The sequence below is a fragment of the Tursiops truncatus genome, chromosome 16 (assembly GCF_011762595.2).
Source record: "Tursiops truncatus isolate mTurTru1 chromosome 16, mTurTru1.mat.Y, whole genome shotgun sequence".
Classification (NCBI taxonomy): domain Eukaryota; kingdom Metazoa; phylum Chordata; class Mammalia; order Artiodactyla; family Delphinidae; genus Tursiops; species Tursiops truncatus.
This window is the reverse complement of record NC_047049.1, coordinates 57,487,488-57,512,234: the sequence shown is the minus strand read 5'-3', so window position 1 is coordinate 57,512,234 and position 24,747 is coordinate 57,487,488. Positions and strand designations below refer to the sequence as shown.

Below are 24,747 nucleotides of genomic sequence, written 5' to 3'. Positions count from 1 at the left end.
GTAACTTAAATATGAAAATTTTTTCCAGGTTTCAACTTGGAAGAAATTAGTTTCTGAAATTGTTTTTCAGATTGAATCTCCAAAGTGGACCTTTGCCTATTTACAAGAAAGGACATAATTTTTAAATGCCAAATTACTTCATCGTAAAAAAGTTTGGGGAGTATATCGTAAAAAAATTTGGGGGGGTAAATTTGTTTTTCCCAAAACTTTCCAGAATTTAAAAGTGGTTTGAACTGTGGAAACCTACAAAAGATCAAAGAGGAGGGCATTCTTCTGACATGTCTTTCTAATTTCTGTCACTTCAGAGGTCATGGTACCCGTACTGTATTGCTGTTACCTAACCAGAGGTGCCTCTGAGTGATGAGTCAGAGCTTTACTTAATTTGCAATAGGCAAGGGCCTCATGAAGAATCTGGTTACTTCCCAAATATATTTAAGGAAAGATATTTTTTAAAATTCTTGCCTTCCCCAAATGATTTTAGTTTGGGAATAAGTGATACTGACAAAGTATAACATCTCTCATTCCCTCATCATTTTATCCTTGTCAGAGGTGCCTTGTTTTCCTAACAAGAAAATTGAGAGACTGAATCTACTTCATACATGATCATCTTCTTAGAAAGAAAAATTATATTGTTCTAAGACACCAGACCAGGACCTTGCTGGTGTGGGACATGCCATACATAAACAAATGTTTCTCAGTTAGATGTTTAAATAAGTGAAGCTTCTGTGAAGTCTATCACAGAGCCAAGTGACCCTCTCCTCCCTGGCCTCAGCTCTTAGAGGTCTCTGTTTCGCCCAAGATTCACCTTCTGCTTGCTACAACCACAGCCATTTGGGGAGACAAATGGAGAATTGGGATTGGTGTTGCACCCCAACTTAATATTCTGGCCAAGGTGTAGTCCCCAAGACCCTTTGCCTAATATACCCCCTAGTACATCTGAGACCAGAGTGGCTTGAGAGGCAAGAGTTGAGACTGGGTGGGATACGGACATCTGTAGTTTTTTAAAGCCCCTGAGTGATTCTGGTGTGCAGCCAGGGTTGAGAACCATTGGGCTAGACCAGAAGATAGAAAAAGGAGAAATAAAGCGATGCAGTCTCACTCAATTAGATTATCGGTTATAAAACACCATTAACTCATCTTTGGCCTGTGGCTGTCTCACAGGGGTCTGTCTCTAGCCCTGGTCACCCCCAACTTAGGAACTCATTCACAGATGTTCACCCTCCTCAACACAAGGGCACCACAGAGGGAGGAGAGTCCCCTTTCCTGCCTCCTGGTGCCCTGCTTATGAGTTTGTTTTCGTGAGTTCATATAAATACCTACCTTTTCCCTGAGTGACTGACCCACAAAATGACCACCCCCTTCAAGAGAGGCCATGCCTGTTCACAGAATCATGGAACTCATCTGGTAAATTCCAGCATGGTCTTGTAGGCTTGCATGCACGCGCGCGCACACACACAGTACAGCAGGGACATCATGCCCCAATCATACAGCTTCCCCTCATTCCTCTTCCACTAGACTTGGGAGGGAGGCGGGGGTGTGCAGTAAGAAAGACCAGTGGTCCCGCTGCGTGACTGAGAGCCCAGCACCAGAGCAGTCTGCGGAGGAGCTGGTGGGATCTTTGAGAAGGGAGATTTTAAAGGGCGGCTAACATAAAAAGAAACAAAATTGAGTTATTTGTAGTGAGGTGGGTGGACCTGGAGTCTGTCACACAGAGTGAAGTAAGTCAGAAAGAGACAAACAAATACCGTATGCTAACACATATATATGGAATCTAAAAAAAAAAAAAGAAATGGTTCTGAAGAACCTAGGGGCAGGACAGGAATAAAGATGCAGACATAGGGAATGGACTTGAGGACACGGGGAGGGGGAAGGGTAAGCTGGGACGAAGTGAGAGAGTGGCATGGACATATATACACTACCAAATGTAAAATAGATAGCTAGTGGGAAGCAGCCACATAGCACAGGGAGGTCAGCTCGGTGCTTTGTGACCACCTAGAGGGGTTGGATAAGGAGGGTGGGAGGGAGACACAAGAGGGAGGGGATATGGGGATATATGTATATGTGTAGCTGATTCACTTTGTGATACAGCAGAAACTAACACACCATTGTAAAGCAGTTATACTCCAATAAAGATGTTAAAAAAAGTAAAAATAAAAACAAAATAAAGGGGTCTTAGAGAAACAGGGTGGCATGTGACCCAGGGCAGCCTCCTTCTCCAAAGACTGGCTGTTTCCATTCTCTGGGTTTCACTGGCTCAGGCCATTTTCCCAGGGACACACTTGGGTCTTCTAGAACATTTGGTCTTTGTTTCATCTGTCCTGGGACCGTCCCTGGGTTCTGCTGAAGCCCTCGAGCCATCATTGTTATTGTGGTTTGATAGCCTTGCTGTTTCCTGAGGGTAGTCCTTGAAGTTAAGGGCTTCAGGGCCAAAGGGAATTTAGGGAGCACAGAACTGTGCTTGCTGGGAGCTTTCAGCCGCCAGTTTCTTAAGATCGTTCCTCGAGGCAGAATATGTTTGTTTGTTTGCTTTTTCATAGCTTCTTCCTTTAATTAAATTTATATTTGGGTGGTTAGATGGGGGTGGGCGTGGGAGGAGAACTGTCTGAGGCAGTAGAGTGGGTGGAATGGTTTTCAGGCGTCTCAGGCAAAAGTAGGAAAAAGGAAAAGTAGCTCTCCTCAGTCTGACTCCATACAGCAAGCAGTCTGTCTCCTTCTGTCCAAATTTTATTTCCCCTACAGTAAGGATATCTAGTCACCAAATGATCACCTTGAGATTTTATTGATTCAATAATGTTGAATAATAATAATAGCGAACACTCACAAGGTTTCTGTAATATGCCAAGCACTGTTCTACATGCTTTGTATTAATTCATTTAATTATTATGACAACCCTAAGTGGTCAGTGTGATTACTCTCCACATTGTATGGATGAAGGATCCCTACAAGAGATTAAATAACTTGCCCGAAGCCACATAGCTGGTACATGCAGACCCTGGATTACATTGCAGGCAGTCTAGCTCTAGAACCCTTGCCCTTAACCAACCTGTAAAGCCTCTTATGATCTGTTATACTGTATTCAGTAAGTGCCATATTGTTTTAAAATACTTGTGACCTTGTTGCCCATCTTTTAAAAATTCTTATCACCTTTTATTGAATGCAGATGGTCTAGGGACCCCTGGGGAATCCCTAAGGCCCCTTCAGGGAATATGCAAGATAACTATTTTCAAAGTAATAGTAAGATACTATTTGTCCTTTTCACTCTCATTCTCCCGCAAGCGTTCAGCGGAGTTGTCAAGAATTTCATGACCTGTGATATCACAACAGATTGAATACCAAAACAGATATGAGAATCTAGCTGTTTTCTCTTAAGCCAGTTGTGTGAGAGTTTTGCAAAAATGTAAAACAGTGCCACTCTTCTCACTTTTTGTTTTGTATTTTAGAAAATCATGTTAACACATAATGGGTTTATGGGGTTTTTTTTTTGTATGAATGAGTAAATAAATATTTGTCACATTTCTCTCTAAAATTAATACCTATAGCCCTTATGAACAGAAGCTCTTAAACAACTTGTTTTTAATGTAAAGAGATCCTGAGACCCAAAAGTTTGAGAATCACTGATTTAATGTATAAACCCTTGCTCTTCAAGTGTGGTTCATGGTATAGGAGCTTGTTAGAAATGCAGAATCTCGGGCCCCACCGCACACCTACTAAATCAGAAACCAGTTGTAGCGAGAGGTGATTGTTTGCATAGTGAAGGTTGAGAAGCATAGGCATAGAAGCTATGGACAAAGGCACTCTGCGACTCAGTGACCCTGGCTGAATTTCAGTATGGTGGGGCTTTGGAGATTCCTGCCCCCAGTGTTCTACCACCAAGGATCTGGGTGAGGTCTCCTCACCTGAGATTCTTCAGTCCCACTGTCTCTTCATTGGCTCTCCTACTGCACAAGACGGTTTTCACATCCCCATCAAAGTCAGCAGCCCCACAGCAGAGTTTATGGTCCTCAAACTTGTGTGCATCAGAATCACCTGGAGGACTTGTTAAAGGCCGGGCGCTGGGTTCTGCCCCCAAAAGTTCTGATTCATAGGCCTGAGAATTTGCAGTTCTAGCAAGTTCCCAGGTGATGCTGATACTGTTGGTCTGGTACCATGCTCTGAAAACCACTGGTCTGTAGACAGTAGACTGAGAAGTCAAGCAGTGTTTATTCAAGTTGTTACATAATTACATCAAGCCCATATAATTATGGGAGCGATGTCTTAAACTTCCACATTTTCAAAACCAAACTTTTAAAATACAAAATATCTCAAAAATTCAAATTTTCCAATTTTACTGGGGACGCATCTGTATCTTTTAATAAATGGAAAGCAGTAAGAATTCAGGCAGGTCCCAGATCATTTAGAATACCCCTAGTCTCTTAAAACAGTAGGAAAGGGGCTTTCCTGGTGGTGCAGTGGTTGAGAGTCCGCCTGCCGATGCAGGGGATGCGGGTTCATGCCCCGGTCTGGGAAGATCCCACATGCCGCGGAGCGGCTGGGCCCGTGAGCCATGGCCGCTGAGCCTGCATGTCCGTAGCCTGTGCTCTGCAACAGGCAGTAGGAAGGCTAAGGTTCAGCTTCCTTCTTTACTAATTGCAAAATCACCACAAAATTTCAGTGAGGAGACATAAATAGCCTGTGAAATTCATTTATCTCCACTTTTTAAACTGATAACATGCCATTTGTCCACTTGGTCACAGAGCTGCTTAACCCCGGAAACCAGTAACAGATGAGCGTGGACCAGTGAATTTCCGTCCCCAGTCATGAGATACATGGTTAGAGCCATTGGATTTCCTCTGATCGAAAGCGGCCATAAATCCCTGGCCTGCTGTTAGTTCCCAGGCTTGTAAACCCAGTGCTGACTACTGATAAGAATCCTTCAGCGGGGTTTGCTGAACTAAACAGGTGTCCGATGAAAAGTGTATAATCCTTGAAGATTATTTTTCCCTAGAAGCAGCTAGTTACTCCAAACCCATATAATCCAGATAGATGGGATTTGGGAGTACCTTGCCAAAGTCTGCCCTTTTGTTCATATGGTTTGGCTCCAGGTGGTAGAAGAAAAAGGTGTGCAAGGGTGAGGGTGGCTGCCTTTGGGAGGGAAATCCTTACCTGTGCCTACCCCCTTGCTGAAGAACATTATTCCACTCTGGTCTAGTCTAATATTCTTTAAATATTACTTGTTTAAAAGGAAGGAATGTTTCATATTAAGCAAGGGTTAACCTTGCATTTAACATGCCGGGAGTTCAGCTAATTTGAGAATTTAGGCTGCGAAAACAAATTGTGACCTTGTCCAGATAGTTCCTTCCTTATCCTAATGGATCTGACTACAGGAAGGCAACTCTCTACCACTTTTTTTCCAACCCCTAGGAGATAGTTAACCATTTCAAACATTAGAGATCAGAGGTAGTTAACATGAGGACTGATTATCTTACTACAAGTAGGTCAGACTTAACAGAGGTGAGGTTAAATTTGGGTCCCATGCAATACAGCCTAGAAACGTTTACTTTTTTGCAGACATCACCTTGTTCTTACTTTCCCTGTAAGCAAATACCTTGATAATTTTTTGAATATAGTGTGTGGTCCATACACTGAAACTCAGACCTCACTTTCCTTTGGGTAAGTAGTTCCAGTGAAGCAAAAGCAGCAGCTAGTTTCCTCGAGATAGTTATCAAGATAGTTGATGTGTGGATGAGGTTTATACGGGCCAGTCAGCTTTCAATTGCAAGTCTCCCGATCACAGAGTAAGTGCTGTTCACCAGCGCCTCTGGCTCACAGACAATTTAAAGGGAATAATTTCACCAGCGATTAATTATACTGCAGCTACTGGGATTTGTCCTCCAAACATCACTGTTTCCAATCTGAACAGCCAGGTTTCCCCAGGGGTAGTTCAGGTTTTCTGATTGAAAGTATCCTGAGTTAAGGAAAGGTGTTAGAGCACCACGGGAATCTATTCACCAGGGGTGTATTGTACTTGTTTCAGATGCTTCAGGATAATACACCGGCTTCCAAGATAAGTGCTTTTTATTTCCCTGCATCTTAGATCAATTATTTGGAATCTTTTTGGTAAGTTAAATTTAAGAGCTGTAACTTAAAGCACCACATCTCTATAATCACTCAATAAGTAAATGTTCTTACCAAAAATTATGATGTCAGTGGGCTCTATAGTAATGATGATTTAAGGAGCCTGGAAAAAGTAGAAGGAAACAAAAGATGGCAAGAAATTCATTATTTAAAACATTCCATGTTATGGAAGTCAAGTCATGAAGTGCCACCAGCTACAGCTTTTTTGAGGACAAGTGCTGCTGCAGGTAGACTTTAAATCATGTATTACATCAACCTTGTGCACAAATGGAGTAGAGGAGACATGGCATGACTTTTCCTGCTAAGCTACTGTACATATTTTAACATATTACCAGTGATTGCAGTTAATTCGTAGGGAACCAGAAATTTGTCCTTGGTCATTTTGGTTGTTGAAATGGATTCCATTTAAACCAAAAATTTCTCCTTCAGGAGGAGACTTCGTGGGCTTACAAATGGCTCTTAGCATAAGTTTAAGTTCCTTCCACTGGTGTAAGCTCCTTGAGGGGCTTGTGAGTCCGAGAGGAGAAGGAAAAACTAACTGCAGGCAGTGCAATGATGCCTTCGGACAGTGGTGTTGTGGGGTCTGTAATGTTGGTGCCCATCATCCCTGAAAACCTGCTTGATGTTTTCTGGCTGGAGTTTGGGTTTGCAGTTTTTTCTCTCCCGCATCCAGGAAAGTATCACTTCCTGGCAGGTGTTGGTAGCCTTTGCAGCCTTCGCTAGCACAGTACAGACGTGTTCGCTGTCAGTGTCCGGTGGGCTCGGTGGGGCTCAGTCATAGACCACAGACTGTGTCCAAGGGAGTGTCCCAGGAGACAGCCACTTAACACAGCGGGAGCAGCAGGTGCTGAAAGGTCCATGCCTAGATGCTCTCTCTCCACAGACTCCAGGTTGCCTGAGAGTTCCAGGGGCTAACCCATCTGGTCTCAGACCCTGAGAAGGTATATGCTATTACCTCAGGGTGTAAAAGCTTGCACTGTGTAAACTACCTTTGGGAGGGATTCTGGCTGCTTTCTCTTAGCCCAGTGTAGGGATTGTGGGAAGAGAAGACAGAACAAAGAAATACATGTGCTTCCTGCGTAAGGTTGCTCATCACAGTGGGGACAGAAGGTAGGGAGGGCACATACTACCTTCTGACCACTTTGGTTGTACAGAGATTTTTTTCTGCTGGGCTGGGGTGGTGGCAGGGAGTGCTTTCTGTCCCCAGCTGTGGGGTTCAGATAAGAACCAACGAGGGGCTAGGGAATTTCACAGTCACTGCAGGAGACTTTTAATGGCGGGGTCTCTTGGACAAAAGTAGATAGTCCCACATCTGTGATACTGTGGCTCTTTTTCCCTCCCCTCCCCCCCACCCACTGCCCCAGAAGTACAGAGCTGGGACCTCCAGCCGACGGAGTAAATTTCTCAGCATGTGCCAGGCACTTAGGGGGCAGGTGACAGATGTGCCAATTATCTGTGTTCTGAAGTTTGGGCACACTTTGTACTCTGGTGACAGAGAGCTCTTCTTCACATTGACAGGGCACGATCTGGGCTGGATTCTGCACGGTGGCCGTCAGCGTTAGCATTCCTGACATACTGCTCTTGAAAGCCTTGGTGTGCAGCCGAATGACGTGTCCACAGTGGTGTGACTGTCAAATTTTGCGGCGCTTGTTTGCATTCAATCAAATACTTTGCACTTAAACATGAGTTAAAGAGACAAGTCAAAAAGACTTCAACAAAACCTAAAGTTAAATATATGCCTATCCTTTATAATAGTGTTCAGATTAAAACCATCAAAATGCAAAATGTTGTGGTTATACCGCTCCAGGGTCAGAGTGAATTTCTTGTTCTATATTTTTGCATTTACGGTGATTCTGAGGCAGGAAAATGCATCAGAGGCATTGATTTCTTCTAAGAAAAAATCCAAAATTGAGAAAATCCTTGAAAATGCGGCCATTTTGAAAATGTAGATAAAGAAGAAAAATGCTGAAGATTTGGGTGGTTTACAGAGCAGCATGATTTTGTAATTACTGCCACCTACTGTATGTGGTTGATGTTTGTTTAAATTTAGGAAGTTCATGAAGGTGAGGCTGTTGAAATAGATAATTAGAGCAAGGTAGACATCATTAGTTTATAACATTTCTTCTCTACTCCATAAGTGGCTCTTAATTACCGAGACAGCCGCCAGCTTTCATTCATTACCTTCAAGTGGGTTTAAAGTTTTTCTCATTTTAAAGTTCCTTTGCCAAGGAACCTTCACAGCAATGCTGTCGAGTGCGCGTTCAGAAGCATACCGTGCTCAGGGCTTTCCTGAGCTCACATGAAACAGTGTGTCTTAAGGAGGTTGTTTTGCTTTAATTTGTAGGAGCAACGGTTGGATTATAAATTAATTTCCATGAAAGAGGTGAAAATAGAGCTAGTGGAGCTGATATGAGTTGCAGCAGTTGACTTAAAAGACATTCTTTTATTAGTCCTAAAACAAAGCTTCAGATCAGCCGCTAGTTAAATGTAACAAGCAATATAGGATCTCAGTCAACAGAGGCCCTTCTCTTTTATTAAGACCCAGCTGTCAAAGGGTCATTCGGTCCTTCCTGTGGAAAACAACTCGCCCATTAATGTTTGGGGTGGTCCCTCGACAGGATTTCTGAGTGAGTGCCTGACATTTAGTTCTTGAAAGGATCTAAAGCTGGGGAACTTGGACGTTGAAACTTATCAGAAGTAATGTGTTCAACCTTAGCTTCGTTAAATATGCCACAGTGTATGTCGAATGCTGCCACCAGCTACGTGCGTGAATTGACTTACAGGGCTGCTATAAAAGATTCAGGAGCATAAACTTCGTGGAGATCAAATCACTGTAGCTGGGAAGAGACTATACATAAAATTAATGCACTTCTCTGATGTGATGTTTTAACCTTGTTGCTACTTATATTATTTCAAGTGGCCCCTGTTCCAATGTCTGAAAACACCACAGTGAGGTCTGCTTTTGCTTTTTCTGCCCTAGGCTATTTGCTTTCTAGAAGAGAAGGCCAAGCAGGATCTCCTGAAAAGCCACTCTCTGATCTGGGCCGTCTCTCCTACCTGGCCTACTGGAAGAGTGTCATCTTAGAATATCTCTACCACCACCATGAGCGGCACATCAGCATCAAGGCCATCAGCAGAGCTACGGGCATGTGCCCACATGACATCGCCACCACGCTGCAGCACCTCCACATGATTGACAAGAGGGACGGCAGGTGAGTACTGGTGCCCTGGGGCGAGCCGGCTGCCTCTTAAGCATCTTACATCAGAAAGGGTCCCTAAAGTGAGGTGGATTCATTCCAGTTAAAGACAAGAGGTTCCCCAATGGTATTATCAGAACCTTTCTCCTAAAAAGAAAACAGGAAATGACACTTTTTTGCTGCCCAGATTTTCAGTTTGCTGTACCCTTTCATTGCTGAGCTTTCTGGCTTTTCCTAAACAGATAATATTAGTGCTGGCATACGTCAGTATGTGAAGGTGAAATGAAATTTCAGCTTTTGATTGCACTTTGTTCTGCCTCCTCACATTACAGGTTTGTCATCATTAGACGGGAAAAGTTGATATTGGGCCACATGGAAAAGTTGAAAACCTGTTCCCGGACTAATGAGCTTGATCCAGAGAGTCTGAGGTGGACCCCAATTTTAATTTCTAATGCTGCAGTTTCTGAAGAAGAACGAGAAGCTGAAAAAGAGGTAATTCGGCTTCATCAGCCTAAGTTGTGTAACTTCAATCTTGTAGCATTCTGAAGCTCAGAAAGTCATTAACGTCATTGTCAAAAGCTTGGTTATCTAGAGAGAGCTCGTGAAATGATAGGGCACTAATTTATCCTAACTGAGGTTGTGTGGTAAGACATGATAATTTTATTGAATTGAGTATGAAAAATGAAACATTTATCATTGATCACAAAGCAGCATTTTTCACTACTGACAGCATGTAATCAGATCAAATTTGGTGCTGAGCTCCAAGGCTGCAATGTCAATCGATTCTTTGTGTTTATGAACTTGCTTAAAGTGCTCCATGCCAGTGAGCATGTAATGTAGTGATAAAGGACTCAAACCAATTCGCTGCATCATTAATACTGCTAAATATCCCATGAAACCCAATCTTCTTTGATTTGTTATCCTAACTGATGCAAAAGAGTTCTGAGATGATGCAACTGGAATGCTGCTTGGCTGGCTGACTATCCTGATCAGAAACGACTTAGAGATCCTTTGCCTTTGATCCTTAGAGGCTCTGGCTCTGTAACTGCCCTCTCACTGGCCCGCTATTTTTACCCTCCCCCCTTAGGCTGAGCGGCTAATGGAACAAGCTAGCTGCTGGGAAAAGGAGGAGCAAGAAATCCTGTCATCTAGAGCTAACAGTAGGCAATCACCTGCAAAAGTACAATCGAAAAACAAATATTTGCATTCCCCGGAGAGCCGGCCCGTGGCAGGGGAGCGAGGGCAGCTAATGGAGCTGTCTAAAGAGAGCAGTGAAGAGGAAGAGGAAGAGGAAGAGGAGGAGGAGGAGGAGGAAGAGGAGGAGGAGGAGGAGGAGGAAGAGGAGGAGGAAGAAGAAAATATTCAAAGCTCTCCTCCAAGGTTGACTAAACCACAGTCAGTTGCCATAAAGAGAAAGGTATGTGTCTGTTTAGATTTTCCGTCTGAGTCAGTTTCAATCACATCTTATTTGTCATTGCAAACATTCTATCTATTAGTATTTGTTTCACTCTCCATTCTTTAGATGTAATTTATTTGTATCCAGTCCTACTGATCATGTATCGTCATTGTTTATCTTACAGTTATGATTGTGTTTATTCTTTGTGGTTTGTTAGTGCTGTGACAGGAAACCAGGGACAGGCAGGCTTGCTAGTCTGGTAGTTACTGCCACCTGCTGGTTCATAGGACTGGAGTAAATCAGGCTATGCGAACAGAAAAGGGCCCAGGGGAGCACTTAAACCACCCTTCAGTGAATTTCGATGAAAACAGCAAGGCTGAGAGAGGATAGGAGACTTGTCCAAGGTCACACAACTCTTTAGAGATGGAGGCAGAACCAGATGAGTGCTCAGACTCCAAGCCCAGCACTCCTGATGCTATTTCTTGTTCTTGGCATAGAATTGTTAGAAGGTATTTTAAGCCCTTCAGTTTAATGCTATTTTGCATTTATGCAAGTACACATTACTGAAATGTCTCATATCTTAGTAGCCTGGTGGTTCCTCTAGATACACATACCCTGTGCAGAAAGTAAAAAATTGGTTTTGTCTTTAGGTAACTGCTCAACCCAGAGCTGATGTCTTTGTCTTTAGTATCTGTCTGTGACATAGAGAGGGACCAGACACTGCAGGATAGCCAAGACTAATAGTGACAGCGCAAGTTAAGGCTGTGCCCCAAGGCCACCCTACGTGGTGTCTGTCAAAGAACCTGCTGTTCTGACTCCCAGCTTGGTATGCCTTCATCTAAGCCTGGCAATCTTCTAGTGGAAGGGCAGCTGTGGGGAGGTGCTAGAAAGGAGCATCCCATAGAGTGGACTTTAGGCTTATGAATAATATTTCGATTTCTTACAAGGAAAATGTATTCATGCATTATGTATACAACAAAAGAAATTTGTTTTAAAAACATCAAAAACCAGAATTATCCAAGGCATGATAAATGCCTACTGTCATATAAATGGACTCAACCTAAAGAAAACCAGTTCTGTATATTGGCTATATTTATGTTTGGGAAAATTCTAATGGATTAGGGAGAGAGCAGGCCAGCTGGGGGGATTAATAATTATAAGTGTTAAATTACAGAATGTGACTGTCAGGATTTATATGTGCACTTCAGTGAACATTCAGGCAGTTAAAAATGTGAGACACAATAATTCTTGGATACAGTTTACTTAGAGTTTGAGTTTTAACCAAGCATATTGAACCCTTCTTTGCAATGTATTTCCAATAATTTTTCAGACCCATTACTGACAGATTACATCTTAGCAGCAAATCTGCCTGTTCTTATATTTGAATTTTGTATCATTGAGTACTTTTTGCTTGGAAAAAAAAAAAACATTTTATATTTGCAATTATGGAGAGTCATTTGTGCCAACCCGTAGTACAATTAGAAAAAAAAATTATATCTTATGTAAATAAGACACTTTCCACATGTCTTTAGATTTTCTTTAGATGCCATCTATGTTGAAATATTTTGGGGAATTCCCTGGTGGTCCAGTGGTTAGGACTGCACGCTTCCACTGCCAGGGGCTAAGATCCCACAAGCCTCGTGGAACGGCCAAAAAAAGAAAAAAAGTAAAATTATCAGTGATATCCCTGCAGCCACCAATATATGACTCTAACATTGTAAACAGACTAATTCTTTCTTCAAGTACCCTTTCTTCTTTTGCATCATTCCTGACATCCTATGAAATGGGGAACAGGTAGGCTAGTCTTGTACACCATCATATATCTTACAGTGCTTTGCACAGAGTAGGTGCTCCTTGAACAGTTATCAAGTATTAAAATGAGTGACCCAGTGGCTAGTTGATTGTTGAAACATTTATAGAAACATTGGTGTCCATGATGACTTAATCACTATGGTATACAGGATTTTGAAGCCAGCAGGTACTACTGGAAAATACATGCTAGAAAAGCAAACCTTAGCTTTTAAAATCTACAGTTCAGCTGCTAGGATGTTCCCTCTCAAAGCATCTGCTTGAGTAAACAATTGTTTTATTTGGAAAGCACTTGTCTCTGTAGTAGGAGCCCGAGAGGGATGTTAAACATCAAATGAAAGGTTAAGTACAAAGACATTACAGAAGTTTTTGCGTGTAAGAGTCTCAGACACGCGTTCAGTACATGTTTGCTGCATATCGACTCAACACTGTAATTTCTCATGAGCTCTGATGTATTATGTTTGGCATTAATTTCAGAGGCCTTTTGTGCTAAAGAAGAAAAGGGGTCGTAAACGCAGAAGGATCAACAGCAGTGTAACAACTGAGACCATTTCAGAGACGACAGAAGTACTGAACGAGCCCTTTGACAACTCAGACGAAGAGAGGCCAATGCCACAGCTGGAGCCTACCTGTGAGATTGAAGTAGAGGAGGATGGCGGGAAGCCAGTGCTGAGAAAAGCATTCCAACATCAGCCTGGGAAGAAAAGACAGACAGAGGAAGAGGAAGGAAAAGACAATCATTGCTTTAAGAATGCTGACCCTTGTAGAAGTAAGTGGAGGAATTATAAAAACCTTACCCTTGTGAATATCTGTCTATTATTGCCAAAAAGCAGGCAGCTGAATTCTACCCAAAGGCACTTCTGAGGCTGTACCGACCCACCAGAAATAAGTGCTCATCTGTCCTTTCTCATTCATAAAAGATTCTATCCCTTCTTCTTGGAATTGGATTTTTATGTTCAACAACTTTAGAAGTTTAACATAGTCCAGAACATTCCTCTAGGTGGGTTCATCTTACTTTCCAGAAATTGGCTTATCCTCCAAAATTTTGAAGTCTGTCAATAAGAAACACATTGCACTTCCTTGATTCTAATATGTACTTTTTTTCACATTTAACATTTCTGAAATCAGGGTATATATTATTATTGATGTGAGCATTGAATGCAGTAGTTTCTTTCTTCCTGAAAAACAAATATTAGTAAATTGATGATGTGTCCTATAATCAGTGGTGTCTTTGGATATGTTCTTATCAAGAATCATCTAAAACCTACACACACCATCACTATTAGCTTTGATAATATAGGATAATGTGGAAATCAGGAGATTATCCTTCCTTTCAAATTACTGTTTTACAGTTGCTATTGGCAGGGACACCCCACCCCATCTTCTAAAAAAAATATTAAACACCATTGACTCCTGTTTGATGCCCTATTTAAAAGAAACCATCCCTTGCCTGTCAGGCTGGGAACTTGAGCTCCCAGCTGAATCGTGAGGATTTGTGGGACAGTCTGTACTCTACAATGGAAATGACTCTATTCAAAAGCTTACTTTATTTCAGTCTAGAGAACAGGCCATCTCACTTCCCTGGAAACCACAGGTTATCACTCCTGCCTTTGAAAAGCCACTGTTTTAAGAACATGAGCAAGCAGCTCCTTGACTTTCTTAATCAACAAGAATACTATTGCCACATACATACTTCGCTGAGGCAGTGACATTTCGCCCTGGGTATAGAGGAACCAAGCCTTGTTTGTTAGTTTCCTTAAACAAATAAACATACGAAACAACTGCAGAAAGAGGTCATTTTTTGGTCTGGAATTTGAGCCTTATTTCCACTTCTTAGCTGTCTTCTCGGGAGCCTGTACATGAATCATCACTGCCTTCATGCTCCACTTTGTGCCACTTGCCTTTAAAAATTCCAAGTTGCCATATTATACCTGATTCCTTTCAGGATCTTCTTTCTTAAAAAATAATTATTGGAAAGCTCATCTTCTGACTTAGAGGGGTTTCCTACAAATGCTGATAGGTCTAGTAGCACGTGGAATAAGAATGTGGAATCCAAGGTCATTGGCATGCCTGTTGCCTGTCCATACGTATAGACATATGAACTTAGTGAGATGTCTATTAACTGGAGATTGTACTTTGCACTTCGGAAGGAATCAGTCTACAGCACCGTATCTTTTCAGCTAACCAATTTGAATGTAATACATTCAGGTAAGTTTACATGTAATCCTTTTATTACATAAATGAGCTAAGAGCTTACCCTGTTCTGCACTGATAGGATTAGATATCCAATCTGGCAAAAGGGATCTCTGTTCCACACTGATTATTAGATCTTGTTTTTGTTCTCCAAAATAGTGTTTCTAATAAGGCTATTTCTCTTTGTGAAGCTTTTCCTTTAAATTGACCCCTCTAGGAGATTAGTATAATCTTTAATTTTATAAATATCTTAAGACTTGGGTGTTTTATGTTTGTATTTATTCATATATTTACTTGTTTGCTTGCTTATATTTATATAAATATATTTATAATATATAAATATATTTACATATTTATTTATATTCATATATGCATATAGGTACAGTAAAAATAAGATTAGCTGAGCTAAAATGAACTTGACAGTTATGGTTTGCTTCTTATTTAATATTCAAACCATACCATACATTTGCACATTGATCCAAAATGCAATGTGGATAGAATTAGTGATAAAAAGAATACCTGTATTTTAAATGTTCAATAATTTCATGGTAAATACATTATAGTTTGTGTCATCCAGAAATGATGATCCTGGAGTAGATTACAGATGTATTTATGTTCTGGTTATTTAGTTAGTTATTCATTTGTTTCAGAGGTACATAGTTTATTTTTATGCCAGAGAGAACATTCACATCAAAGTAAATAATGTCATCTGAGATCATTTCAATCCAGTAAATGTCCACAAGCTGAAGTTCACTTTCTCAGGATAAATATGCAAGTTAGTTCTATTCATTTCTCCAGTACAGTGGTGATTGGGATCTGAGCTAACTTTAACCCTTTCCCCTGCATTTCCTAATTTGCAAATATTCAAACTGATTCTCTTTACATTGTGGAATTCCAGGCTTTTGTATCAGACAATGTCTTGTTTGTCAAACTCAAATACGTTTATTATAGTGGCCTGTATCCATGTGCTTCCTATAAAAAGCACAGCTTTCTGTTAAGAGTGGGTTGTGTGTGGAGGTGTGTGGTGTGTGCGCCATATATTGTTTTCCGGGCCTAGGTTATTTACTCCATTTATACCACAATATATTCTGTATTAGGTTTGACTGTGTCGTTAGCATCAACTCTTAAAATGCTAAATTGAAAGCAGTATGTGCTAAATTGTTTAGAAGAATAAATTCAAGTTGTTCATGGTGATGCTTTCTAAGACTTTATTTTCCTTCCTCTCTCTTTCTGTGTGTCTCCTCACTAAGACAATATGGATGATGATGCAAATAACTTGAAAGAAGCCAGTAGAGACAATCCTGAACCTCTAAAGTGCAAACAATGGCCAAAAGGAACAAAGCGTGGTCTATCTAAGTGGAGACCAAACAAAGAGAGGAAGACTGGATTTAAACTGAACTTGTACACCCCACCAGAAACACCCATGGAGCCCGATGACCAGGTAATAGTGGAAGAACAGAAGGAGACTCCAGCAGACAAAACCAGCCCCGCTCCCACCAGGACTGAGGAGGAGGTCAAGGAAGCCGTGGAACCCCTGCTGCCTGGGGACGAAAACAGAAGGGAGGAAACGTGTGCACCTGTAAGTCCAAATAAATCGCCAGGTGAAAAACCTGAAGACGATCTAATCAAACCCGAGGAGGACGAGGAAGAGGAGGAGGAGGAGGAGGAGGAAGAGGAAGAAGAAGGAAATGTAGCAAAAGACCCCTGTGGTGCCCAAAGCCAGGAAAAAGAGGAGCCAGAAGTCTGCACGGACAAAGAAGACCCCGTGCGTTTGGATGACCATGAAGAGGAGGAGGAAGAGGATGAAGAGCCATCTCACAACGAGGGGCATGATGCAGACGATGAAGATGACAGTCACGTGGAGTCTGCCGAATCGGAGAAGGAAGAACGCCCAAGAGAAGGCTTCAAAGAAGTTCTGGAAACCCAGGAGGCTTTTTTAGACCTTAGTGTGCAGCCTAGTCATTCAAACGCAGAGGTCCTAATGGACTGCGGCGTTGACCTTACAGCTTCGTGTAACAGTGAACCTAAGGAGCTTGCTGGAGCCACTGAAACCGCCCCTGAATCTGATGAGGAACCCGCAGGAGAACAGGCACAGGAGCAGGACCAAAAGAACAGTGAAGAAGTAGATTCTGAGTTCAAAGAGGGAAACACAGCAACCTTGGAAATCGACTCTGAGACCGTCCAAGCGGTTCAGTCCTTGACCCAGGAGAACAGTGAACAGGACGATACCTTTCAGGATTGTGCCGAGACTCAAGAGGCCTGTAGAAGCCTACAGAACTACACTCACGCAGACCAAAGCCCACAGATCGCCGCCAGTCTAGACGACTGCCAACAGTCAGACCACAGCAGCCCAGTTTCATCCGTCCATTCCCACCCCAGCCAGTCAGTACGTTCTGTCAACAGCCCAAGTGTCCCTGCCCTGGAAAACAGCTATGCCCAAATCAGCCCAGATCAAAATGCCATCTCAGTGCCATCTTTGCAGAACATGGAAACCAGTCCAATGATGGATGTCCCATCCGTTTCAGATCACTCACAGCAAGTCGTAGACAGCGGATTTAGTGACCTGGGCAGTATCGAGAGTACAACTGAGAACTACGAGAACCCAAGCAGCTATGATTCTACTATGGGTGGCAGCATTTGTGGAAACGGCTCTTCACAGAACAGCTGCTCCTATAGCAACCTCACCTCCAGCAATCTGACACAGAGCAGCTGTGCTGTCACCCAGCAGATGTCCAACATCAGTGGGAGCTGCAGCATGCTGCAGCAGACCAGCATCAGCTCTCCCCCGACCTGCAGTGTCAAGTCTCCTCAAGGCTGCGTGGTGGAGAGGCCCCCGAGCAGCAGCCAGCAGCTGGCTCAGTGTAGCATGGCTGCTAACTTCACGCCGCCCATGCAGCTGGCTGAGATCCCCGAGACCGGCAATACCAACCTTGGCTTATATGAACGAATGGGTCAGAGTGATTTTGGGGCTGGGCATTACCCACAGCCGTCAGCCACCTTCAGCCTTGCCAAACTACAGCAGTTAACTAATACACTTATTGATCATTCATTGCCTTACAGCCATTCCGCTGCTGTAACTTCCTATGCAAACAGTGCCTCTTTGTCCACACCATTAAGTAACACAGGGCTTGTTCAGCTTTCTCAGTCTCCACACTCCGTCCCTGGGGGACCCCAAGCACAAGCTACCATGACCCCACCCCCCAACCTGACTCCTCCTCCGATGAATCTGCCACCGCCTCTTTTGCAACGGAACATGGCTGCATCAAACATTGGCATCTCCCACAGCCAAAGACTGCAAACCCAGATTGCCAGCAAGGGCCACGTCTCCATGAGAACCAAATCGGCATCTCTGTCACCAGCCGCTGCCACCCATCAGTCGCAAATCTATGGGCGCTCCCAGACTGTAGCCATGCAGGGTCCTGCACGGACTTTAACGATGCAAAGAGGCATGAACATGAGTGTGAACTTGATGCCATCCCCAGCCTACAATGTCAACTCTGTGAACATGAACATGAACACTCTCAATGCCATGAATGGGTACAGCATGTCCCAGCCGATGATGAACAGTGGCTACCACAGCAATCATGGCTACATGAATCAAACGCCCCAATACCCTATGCAGATGCAGATGGGCATGATGGGAACCCAGCCATATGCCCAGCAGCCAATGCAGACCCCACCCCACAGTAACATGATGTACACGGCCCCCGGGCATCACGGCTACATGAACCCGGGCATGTCCAAACAGTCTCTCAATGGGTCCTACATGAGAAGGTAGGCAAAATGGGCAGTCACAAAACCCCTGGGCATCACTCTCGGATTGATCTGCACAAATACCTTCGAAGAGTACGATTTCAAAACCAGCAATTGGTGTGAATGCAAAAACATTTGTTGGCACCATTTATTTTAAAAAAAAAAAAAAAGCTGTATGCAGCAGAAAGCCTTATACAAGTTGTTTTTCTTTCTTCTTTTTTCTTTTTTTTTTTCCTTTTTCTTTTTTGGTACCTTTGTTTCTGTTCCTTTTATATGAAATTCTCTGCAAAGGAAGGCCTCTCTTTGGACTACAGTTTGGAGCCAGCCACTTGCTGTGCCTGCTTCCATTAAACAATGTGGATATCAAGCCCCATGCCCCAGCCCACCCCCAATTATCTGTTTTAATACTGAACCTAGAGTTTTTTTTTCTTCCCCGTCTACTCCATGTAAATGCCTTTAGCATTTCAGTTATTGTATATTTTGTTTGAGGTGACACTTCAGCATGCCGCTAATGTCTTTGTTAGTGACAGTGCATTTTGTAGTACTGTACAAGTGTTGTGCTAACGGTAAGCCATTTCTTAAGTTTTTTGCCTTGATTAGGGTGCCCTAATTTGAGGGTTTAAAAAAAAAACTATATTTTTGTTAATTATAAAACTGTAAAGAGCTATAAAAGCTATTCCCATTTGGTTAGTCAAAAGGGTTTTATTGCTAAATGTTTGGTGTAAAGTTGAGACCCTTTTCCATTTTGGTGACAGATTTCTTTGGGGAAAAAAAGGCAGCTTTCTGTTTTATAAATGCAGACTTCTGTTTATTGAATGAAGCATATCTCAGTGTTTATCTGTCAGGTTTTGAAACATTTCATATATGTCCAAATACTTGGCAGGATTTAAAAAAAAATAGTGAATTTGGTGTAAAGTTGCTATTTTATGGAAATGCCTCTAACTTTACATTTTCATTCCATCTGTAGATTTTTCTATCTTTATAAAATATTGGAGTTATTTTTTAAGGAAAAATAGAGAAGTAGCTTGTGAATAGCTCAAACTAAGCTTACAAATCGCATGTAAAAAAGCAAAAAAGTTATTTGTGTCTGTTTATATCGCTTCCTTTTTTGTAGCCTTTGTACCTGTACAGGGTGACTGTAAGGGCCAAGCAGGAGAGGCGTAATCCTTGTATAAAATAGGAGCCAGCGACACTCTTGTATTTATCTGTTCTCTTTTTAGTCAGTCACTTCAAGAAAAAAAAACAAAAAAAAACAAAAAAAGCTGTACATTTTAACATAAAATAAATTATGATGAGCCATTTTTAGCCTCTTGTGTCCTGTCATATTATGATTGATAGAGAATGACCAATTGAACTGTATCATGTGTCACATCTCAGAACACATACACATTTTGGGAAAATAAATTATTTAGTGTAAATCAGGGTTAAGAGGTTTTCTGATCTGTTTTGACTTTGTGGGAGGGGGTTGGCAATAAATAAGAGTAATATCTAATAAAACCATCACATATACCAAATACCTATTTAATAAATTAATTTATAATGGATTTTAATGCTTTTCATGAAAGTTTATTTTATGCTAGTGCATACCTTCTGTATGCCAATCATTGTCTTTAAAATAAAGTGAATTTGTTTTTTTCTTTTTGACTTTGATCTTCATTTGCAAAGGGATCCTGCCCAAATACCCAGCTGCCTCATTTATACAGTCTGTATAAACTCGCCTCAGGGCCTAGTCCAGTGGTAGCAAACTTCATTTTTTTAAAGATTAATACAAAAAACACCCAATTTGGACTTGTATGTTTGAAAAATCATTTTCTTGAAAAAGGCGTGAAAGTTTTGCTCTGTTGTGAATGAGTGATTGGATGTTATTTTTTAGAATCTAAAGTTTAGATTCTAAAAAAAAAAAGTTATTGTTCACAAACGTTATCTTACGGCATTCAGAGAAAGTTCTGTCTGACTGTTAAAACATTTACTTATTCAAGTGACAGGCCTTGAAATGAATGCTTGACTTGGCACCCATGTGGAAAGGAGGACAGTACATACAGCCCCGAATCATAGGTCCCAATGGAGGGAGGATGCCCGGCAGGGTTTTGCCTTCTGCACTCACCCTTATTATCTTTTCCCACAGTTACGAAGCAGTCTGGGCTTAGTGTCAAGATTTTATCTTTTGGTCCCTTCTCCCCACAACTGCATAGCCAGTGGGGGGAGTATCTGTAGTGGCTGAGGAGGGCTTCCAAGAAGACGCGTCTGCAAGGGCTGTCATCACCACGAGGAGAAGAGAAGCTTTAAGGTGCTTTGCTGGTAGGAAAGGAAACCTCTCATCCCCCTCCAGAGCGGGAAGCGATGGTGTGCTGCCTGTTGGAATCAACTGCTGGCATCTGTGTGGGAGCTGCTGAGGATCTTAGCAGCCCAGTGGATCCACACCTCAGGCAAGAGGCTGCCCCAGCCTGGACGTGGGGGTGGGGGCAGGGCGGGGGTGAACCTGGTAACCAGCTGAAGAGAAACCACGCAGAACCTCCCACAGGGCCCACCTTGAAACCTTCTCATGGTTGGTCTCCTCTTGGGTTAAGTAAGGTTCTTTGGGAACTGAGATGGTCCTCTGTTCCATGTGTTGCAATGGCTTGTAACCACACACTTGTGGTCTGTGTGGGGCATCTGGGCTCCCCCCACTCTGCCTGCCTCATAGTCCTCCCGGGAACTTGAGGACAAGTCCCAGTCACTGCCCCAGACCTGCCGCACCATAATTTAAGAACAGTACTGGGGACTCCTTGTGTTTCACAGGCTCCCTAGGGATGGCGGCATAGCCAGAAAGGGGAGCCCCTCTGCTGGCCCAAAGTCCTAACGTTCATTGACAGAAGGGAAAGGCTTGGTGTAGGAGGGAAACTGCTGATCTGAGGTGGCCTCAGATCACCCTGCCCGCTGCTCTGCACTTCCTTACTCTCAGAGAAATCAGCTCGGCCTTAAATGTGACACCAACGATCTGGGAGAACAGGAGCTTGGATTCATCAGGACTGAAACAGAGTCACCATTAGGTGAGATTCATCAGCAGGCCCCATCTTGTAAACCCAGTAACGTGTTCTTTCATTTATAGGAGGCTTAACAAGTGGTTGTCAGTTGCAGCCTTTATTTTTTACCGGCACAAGTCGTGCCTACCCAGGTGTGAAGGCATCGGCTTTCCTCGCCAACATTACGTGTTAGAAACAATGGCTCACAAATAGTATCACAAAAATAATGACTCACAAACATCCACCCTATGTAGGAAATGGGGCAGTTTCTCCAATTTACACATGAGGGGATTGAGGCTCAAACAAGCTAACCTAATTGCCCAAACACACTCAGCTGAAATCTGTGAGCAGAAACAAACTTGGTTCTCTCCAAATCGCAGCCCTTTGTCCTAGAACACTTCCCTCTGGGAAAAAGCCCTAACTTGTCATCTCTCTGATTTAAAGGCATAGGTAACAAATACATGATGCTTTTAAAACTGTTAGGTGCTCTACATATATAGGTTACTTTGTTGTTACAAGCAGTCCCGGTTTACAGTACAAGTACTGTTATATTCTGAAGCAGGACCTTCAATTTCTCGGTACCCACACTCCTGGTCTTCCTTCCCCCTCCTCCATCTTCTTTCCTGGATCTGCCTCCCAACAAACAAACACTCAGGCCTGGGGCTCCCTCTCTGTTTTCTCTCATTATCTCACCCAGTACAATGACTTCCAACACCACCTCTATGCAGATAATGCCCAGGATTATGTCTCTAGTAGTGGACCTTCCTTTGAGCTCTCTCTAGATTCAAGGTGAAATGACATGGGACGCCTTTTGTATGCCTTAGACATGATATAACTGGTGATGTCCAACCCCCTACCCCCATTTCTGGCCCTGTCAACCCCATCTCAGTATTAAGGCACCACCAAGAAACCGAATCACTATCTTCTAATTCTCTCGCCCCCTCCCAGCAGGTTCTGTGTATTCCCCAAGATAATTCCAAAATAATCTTGAATACTAGTCCCCTGGCACTAGCTTAGTCCAGACCATCTTCCTCCTTCCTGTCAACAGCTCCACAACCTCCTTACTGGTTGCCTCCTCCCTGCAGTCCATTCTCTCTACTTCAGTCAGGGTGATATTTTTTTCTTTCCAGAGTGATCTTCTTAAAACATAGATCAGACCATTCTGCTGCTTAAAATTCATCGGTGGTTCTTATTTGTACTTGGAATAAAGTCCAATCTCTCTACCCTTCTGCGTCCACCTGCCCTCTCACCCACAAGCTCCAGCTTCACGGATGGGCAGCTCCTGAAACACACCACCTCGGGTTAGAAACACATCTCTTTGCCACTTTGGTGCCACTTCACCTGTGCTGTTCCTCAGCCTAGAATGTTCCCTCCCCATTTTGCAGGTGCTCTCCTTCAAGTCTCACTCATCCCATCCGCTCAGGTCTTCTTCAACCACCTCGTCTAAAGTGGGTTTTTCCCCATCCCATCCCCATGCTTCTCCACCTCAGTACCTGCTTCCCTCATTCCACTTTATCACAGCATACATTTTTGCATTGGCCTCCTAACCCAAATTTTAGCATGTGGTAGGTTCTCAAATACTTGTTGACCAAAGGAATAGTTTATTTCTGAAGAATTTAAATGCTTTTGCAAAAACTGTTCCTTGGATTTCCCTGGTGGTTCAGTGGTTAAGAATCTGCCTGCCAATGCAGGGGACACGGGTTCGAGCCCTGGTCTGGGAAGATCCCACATGCCGCGGAGCAACTAAGCCCGTGCACCACAACTACTGAGCCTACGCTCTAGAGCCCGCAAGCCACAACTACTGAAGCCCATGCACCTAGAGCCTGTGCTCCACAACAAGAGAAGCAACTGAAATGAGAAGGCCATGCGCCACAACGAAGAGTAGCCCCCACTTGCCGCAACTAGAGAAAGCCCATGTGCAGCAACGAAGACCCAACACAGCCAAAAATAAATACATTTATTAAAAAAACAAAAAACTTCTGTTCCTCCTTTCCCCTACCCCTGGCTCCCATCTTAAAGAGACCAGACCTCCAACTTCTGCTTTCCTCAGCAGGACTTACAGCCCCACAAAGAGGTGGGAACGTGTGGGAAGGTTGGAGAGAGAACACCGAAAGAGCACTCCAGGAACACCAGCACTGGACCTGTCCTTCCCACATACGGATTCATTTAAATGTAAATACTTCATTATGATGGATAAAAGTTAACATTTTATTAAAATGGAAATCTTTCTTTCTGGATAAGTAATAGATCAGACCTAGGAGATAACTGAGTTTAGAGGGGGCTATTGGGATCCTACGATGGGAAGGTCTAGGTAGGGGCCAGTAGAATCCCTTTTGGTCTACATCTCTTTCCCAAAAGCCTGTGTATATGGTTCCCCTTACACCCAAATCTGAGTCATTATAAGGACCCATTATGGGCCAAGGTGACCACCCCAGAGCAGATACTAGGCAGTCCCAGGAAGCCCTACCAGCCACAGGGGCCCAGGCCACAGGTCCTCCTCTCTGGCACAAAAGCAGGGCAGCCGCCCTAAGGTTACAGGGTGAACCTCGGGTGGCTTTACAAAGCTGCTGAGCCCCTAGTGGGCCCCTTTTCCTGTTTTCCCTGTAGGCCTTTATCAGGCAGTTGTGATTTCTGGTCCTGGACTGCTGGCATCTCCATCAGCATCTCTCTCTGGGTTCTGTCTGGTTTCCAGCTCCTGGTTCTAGAAGCCAGCTCTCCCCACTTGGTGCCAGCTGCTGTTTTCTCCTCGAGAATGAGAATCACGCCATCATGGTGAATGGCTTAGCTCTCAGGGGCGGGGGCATCTCCACACCTGAGCTCACCCGGCTGCCTGGTTCTCTCATTCCAGGGCAAACACATTTGCAAATACTTTCTTCGGGGACTGAAAACAAGCTCATGTTGCTTTGACTAGAATCAAAGCAAAAGAAGCTTCCCCAAGTTCCGGTCCCCCAAAGATTGTCTCCTTCCAAAATTATAAAGTCAAACTCTTGTTCAAATTTACCAGAATTTGTTGAATTTTTCTGGGTAGTGGCGCCTCTGGCTAAGATTCTGAACAGCCCTGGCTCCCTGAGGAAGGTAGGGGAGCCCAAAGCGGGCGGCCTCTGTGTAGGGGACCGACACTCCCTACCCCTACCAGATGAATTGCTCTCTGCCTCTTCCACAGAGCAGCATCTATGGATGGTGACCTGAGCCTGGGGATTCCATCGAAAGGAAGATGCAGGAGCCGCCGGTAAGGAAATGCGCGTCCTCCCCATGCCCACCCCCTACCCCAGACAGCCGACTG

At 43.3% G+C, this 24,747-nt stretch overlaps 1 protein-coding gene across 6 annotated transcripts in view; it reads left to right on the top strand.

Annotated features, from left to right (window-relative positions):
- Positions 1–20,101, top strand: part of KAT6B (lysine acetyltransferase 6B) — a 196,106-nt gene extending 176,005 nt beyond the window's left edge. For all 6 annotated transcript variants that reach the window (XM_033842427.2, XM_033842425.2, XM_019935993.3 and 3 more), the window contains exons 14-18: positions 9,095–9,326; positions 9,644–9,803; positions 10,399–10,728; positions 12,994–13,285; positions 15,960–20,101. In XM_033842427.2, coding sequence (XP_033698318.1) covers positions 9,095–9,326; positions 9,644–9,803; positions 10,399–10,728; positions 12,994–13,285; positions 15,960–18,487 — 3,542 coding nt within the window. In that variant the 3' untranslated portion in view covers positions 18,488–20,101. The remainder of the gene's footprint in view (positions 1–9,094; positions 9,327–9,643; positions 9,804–10,398; positions 10,729–12,993; positions 13,286–15,959) is intronic.
- The last annotated feature ends 4,646 nt before the right edge of the window (positions 20,102–24,747 follow it).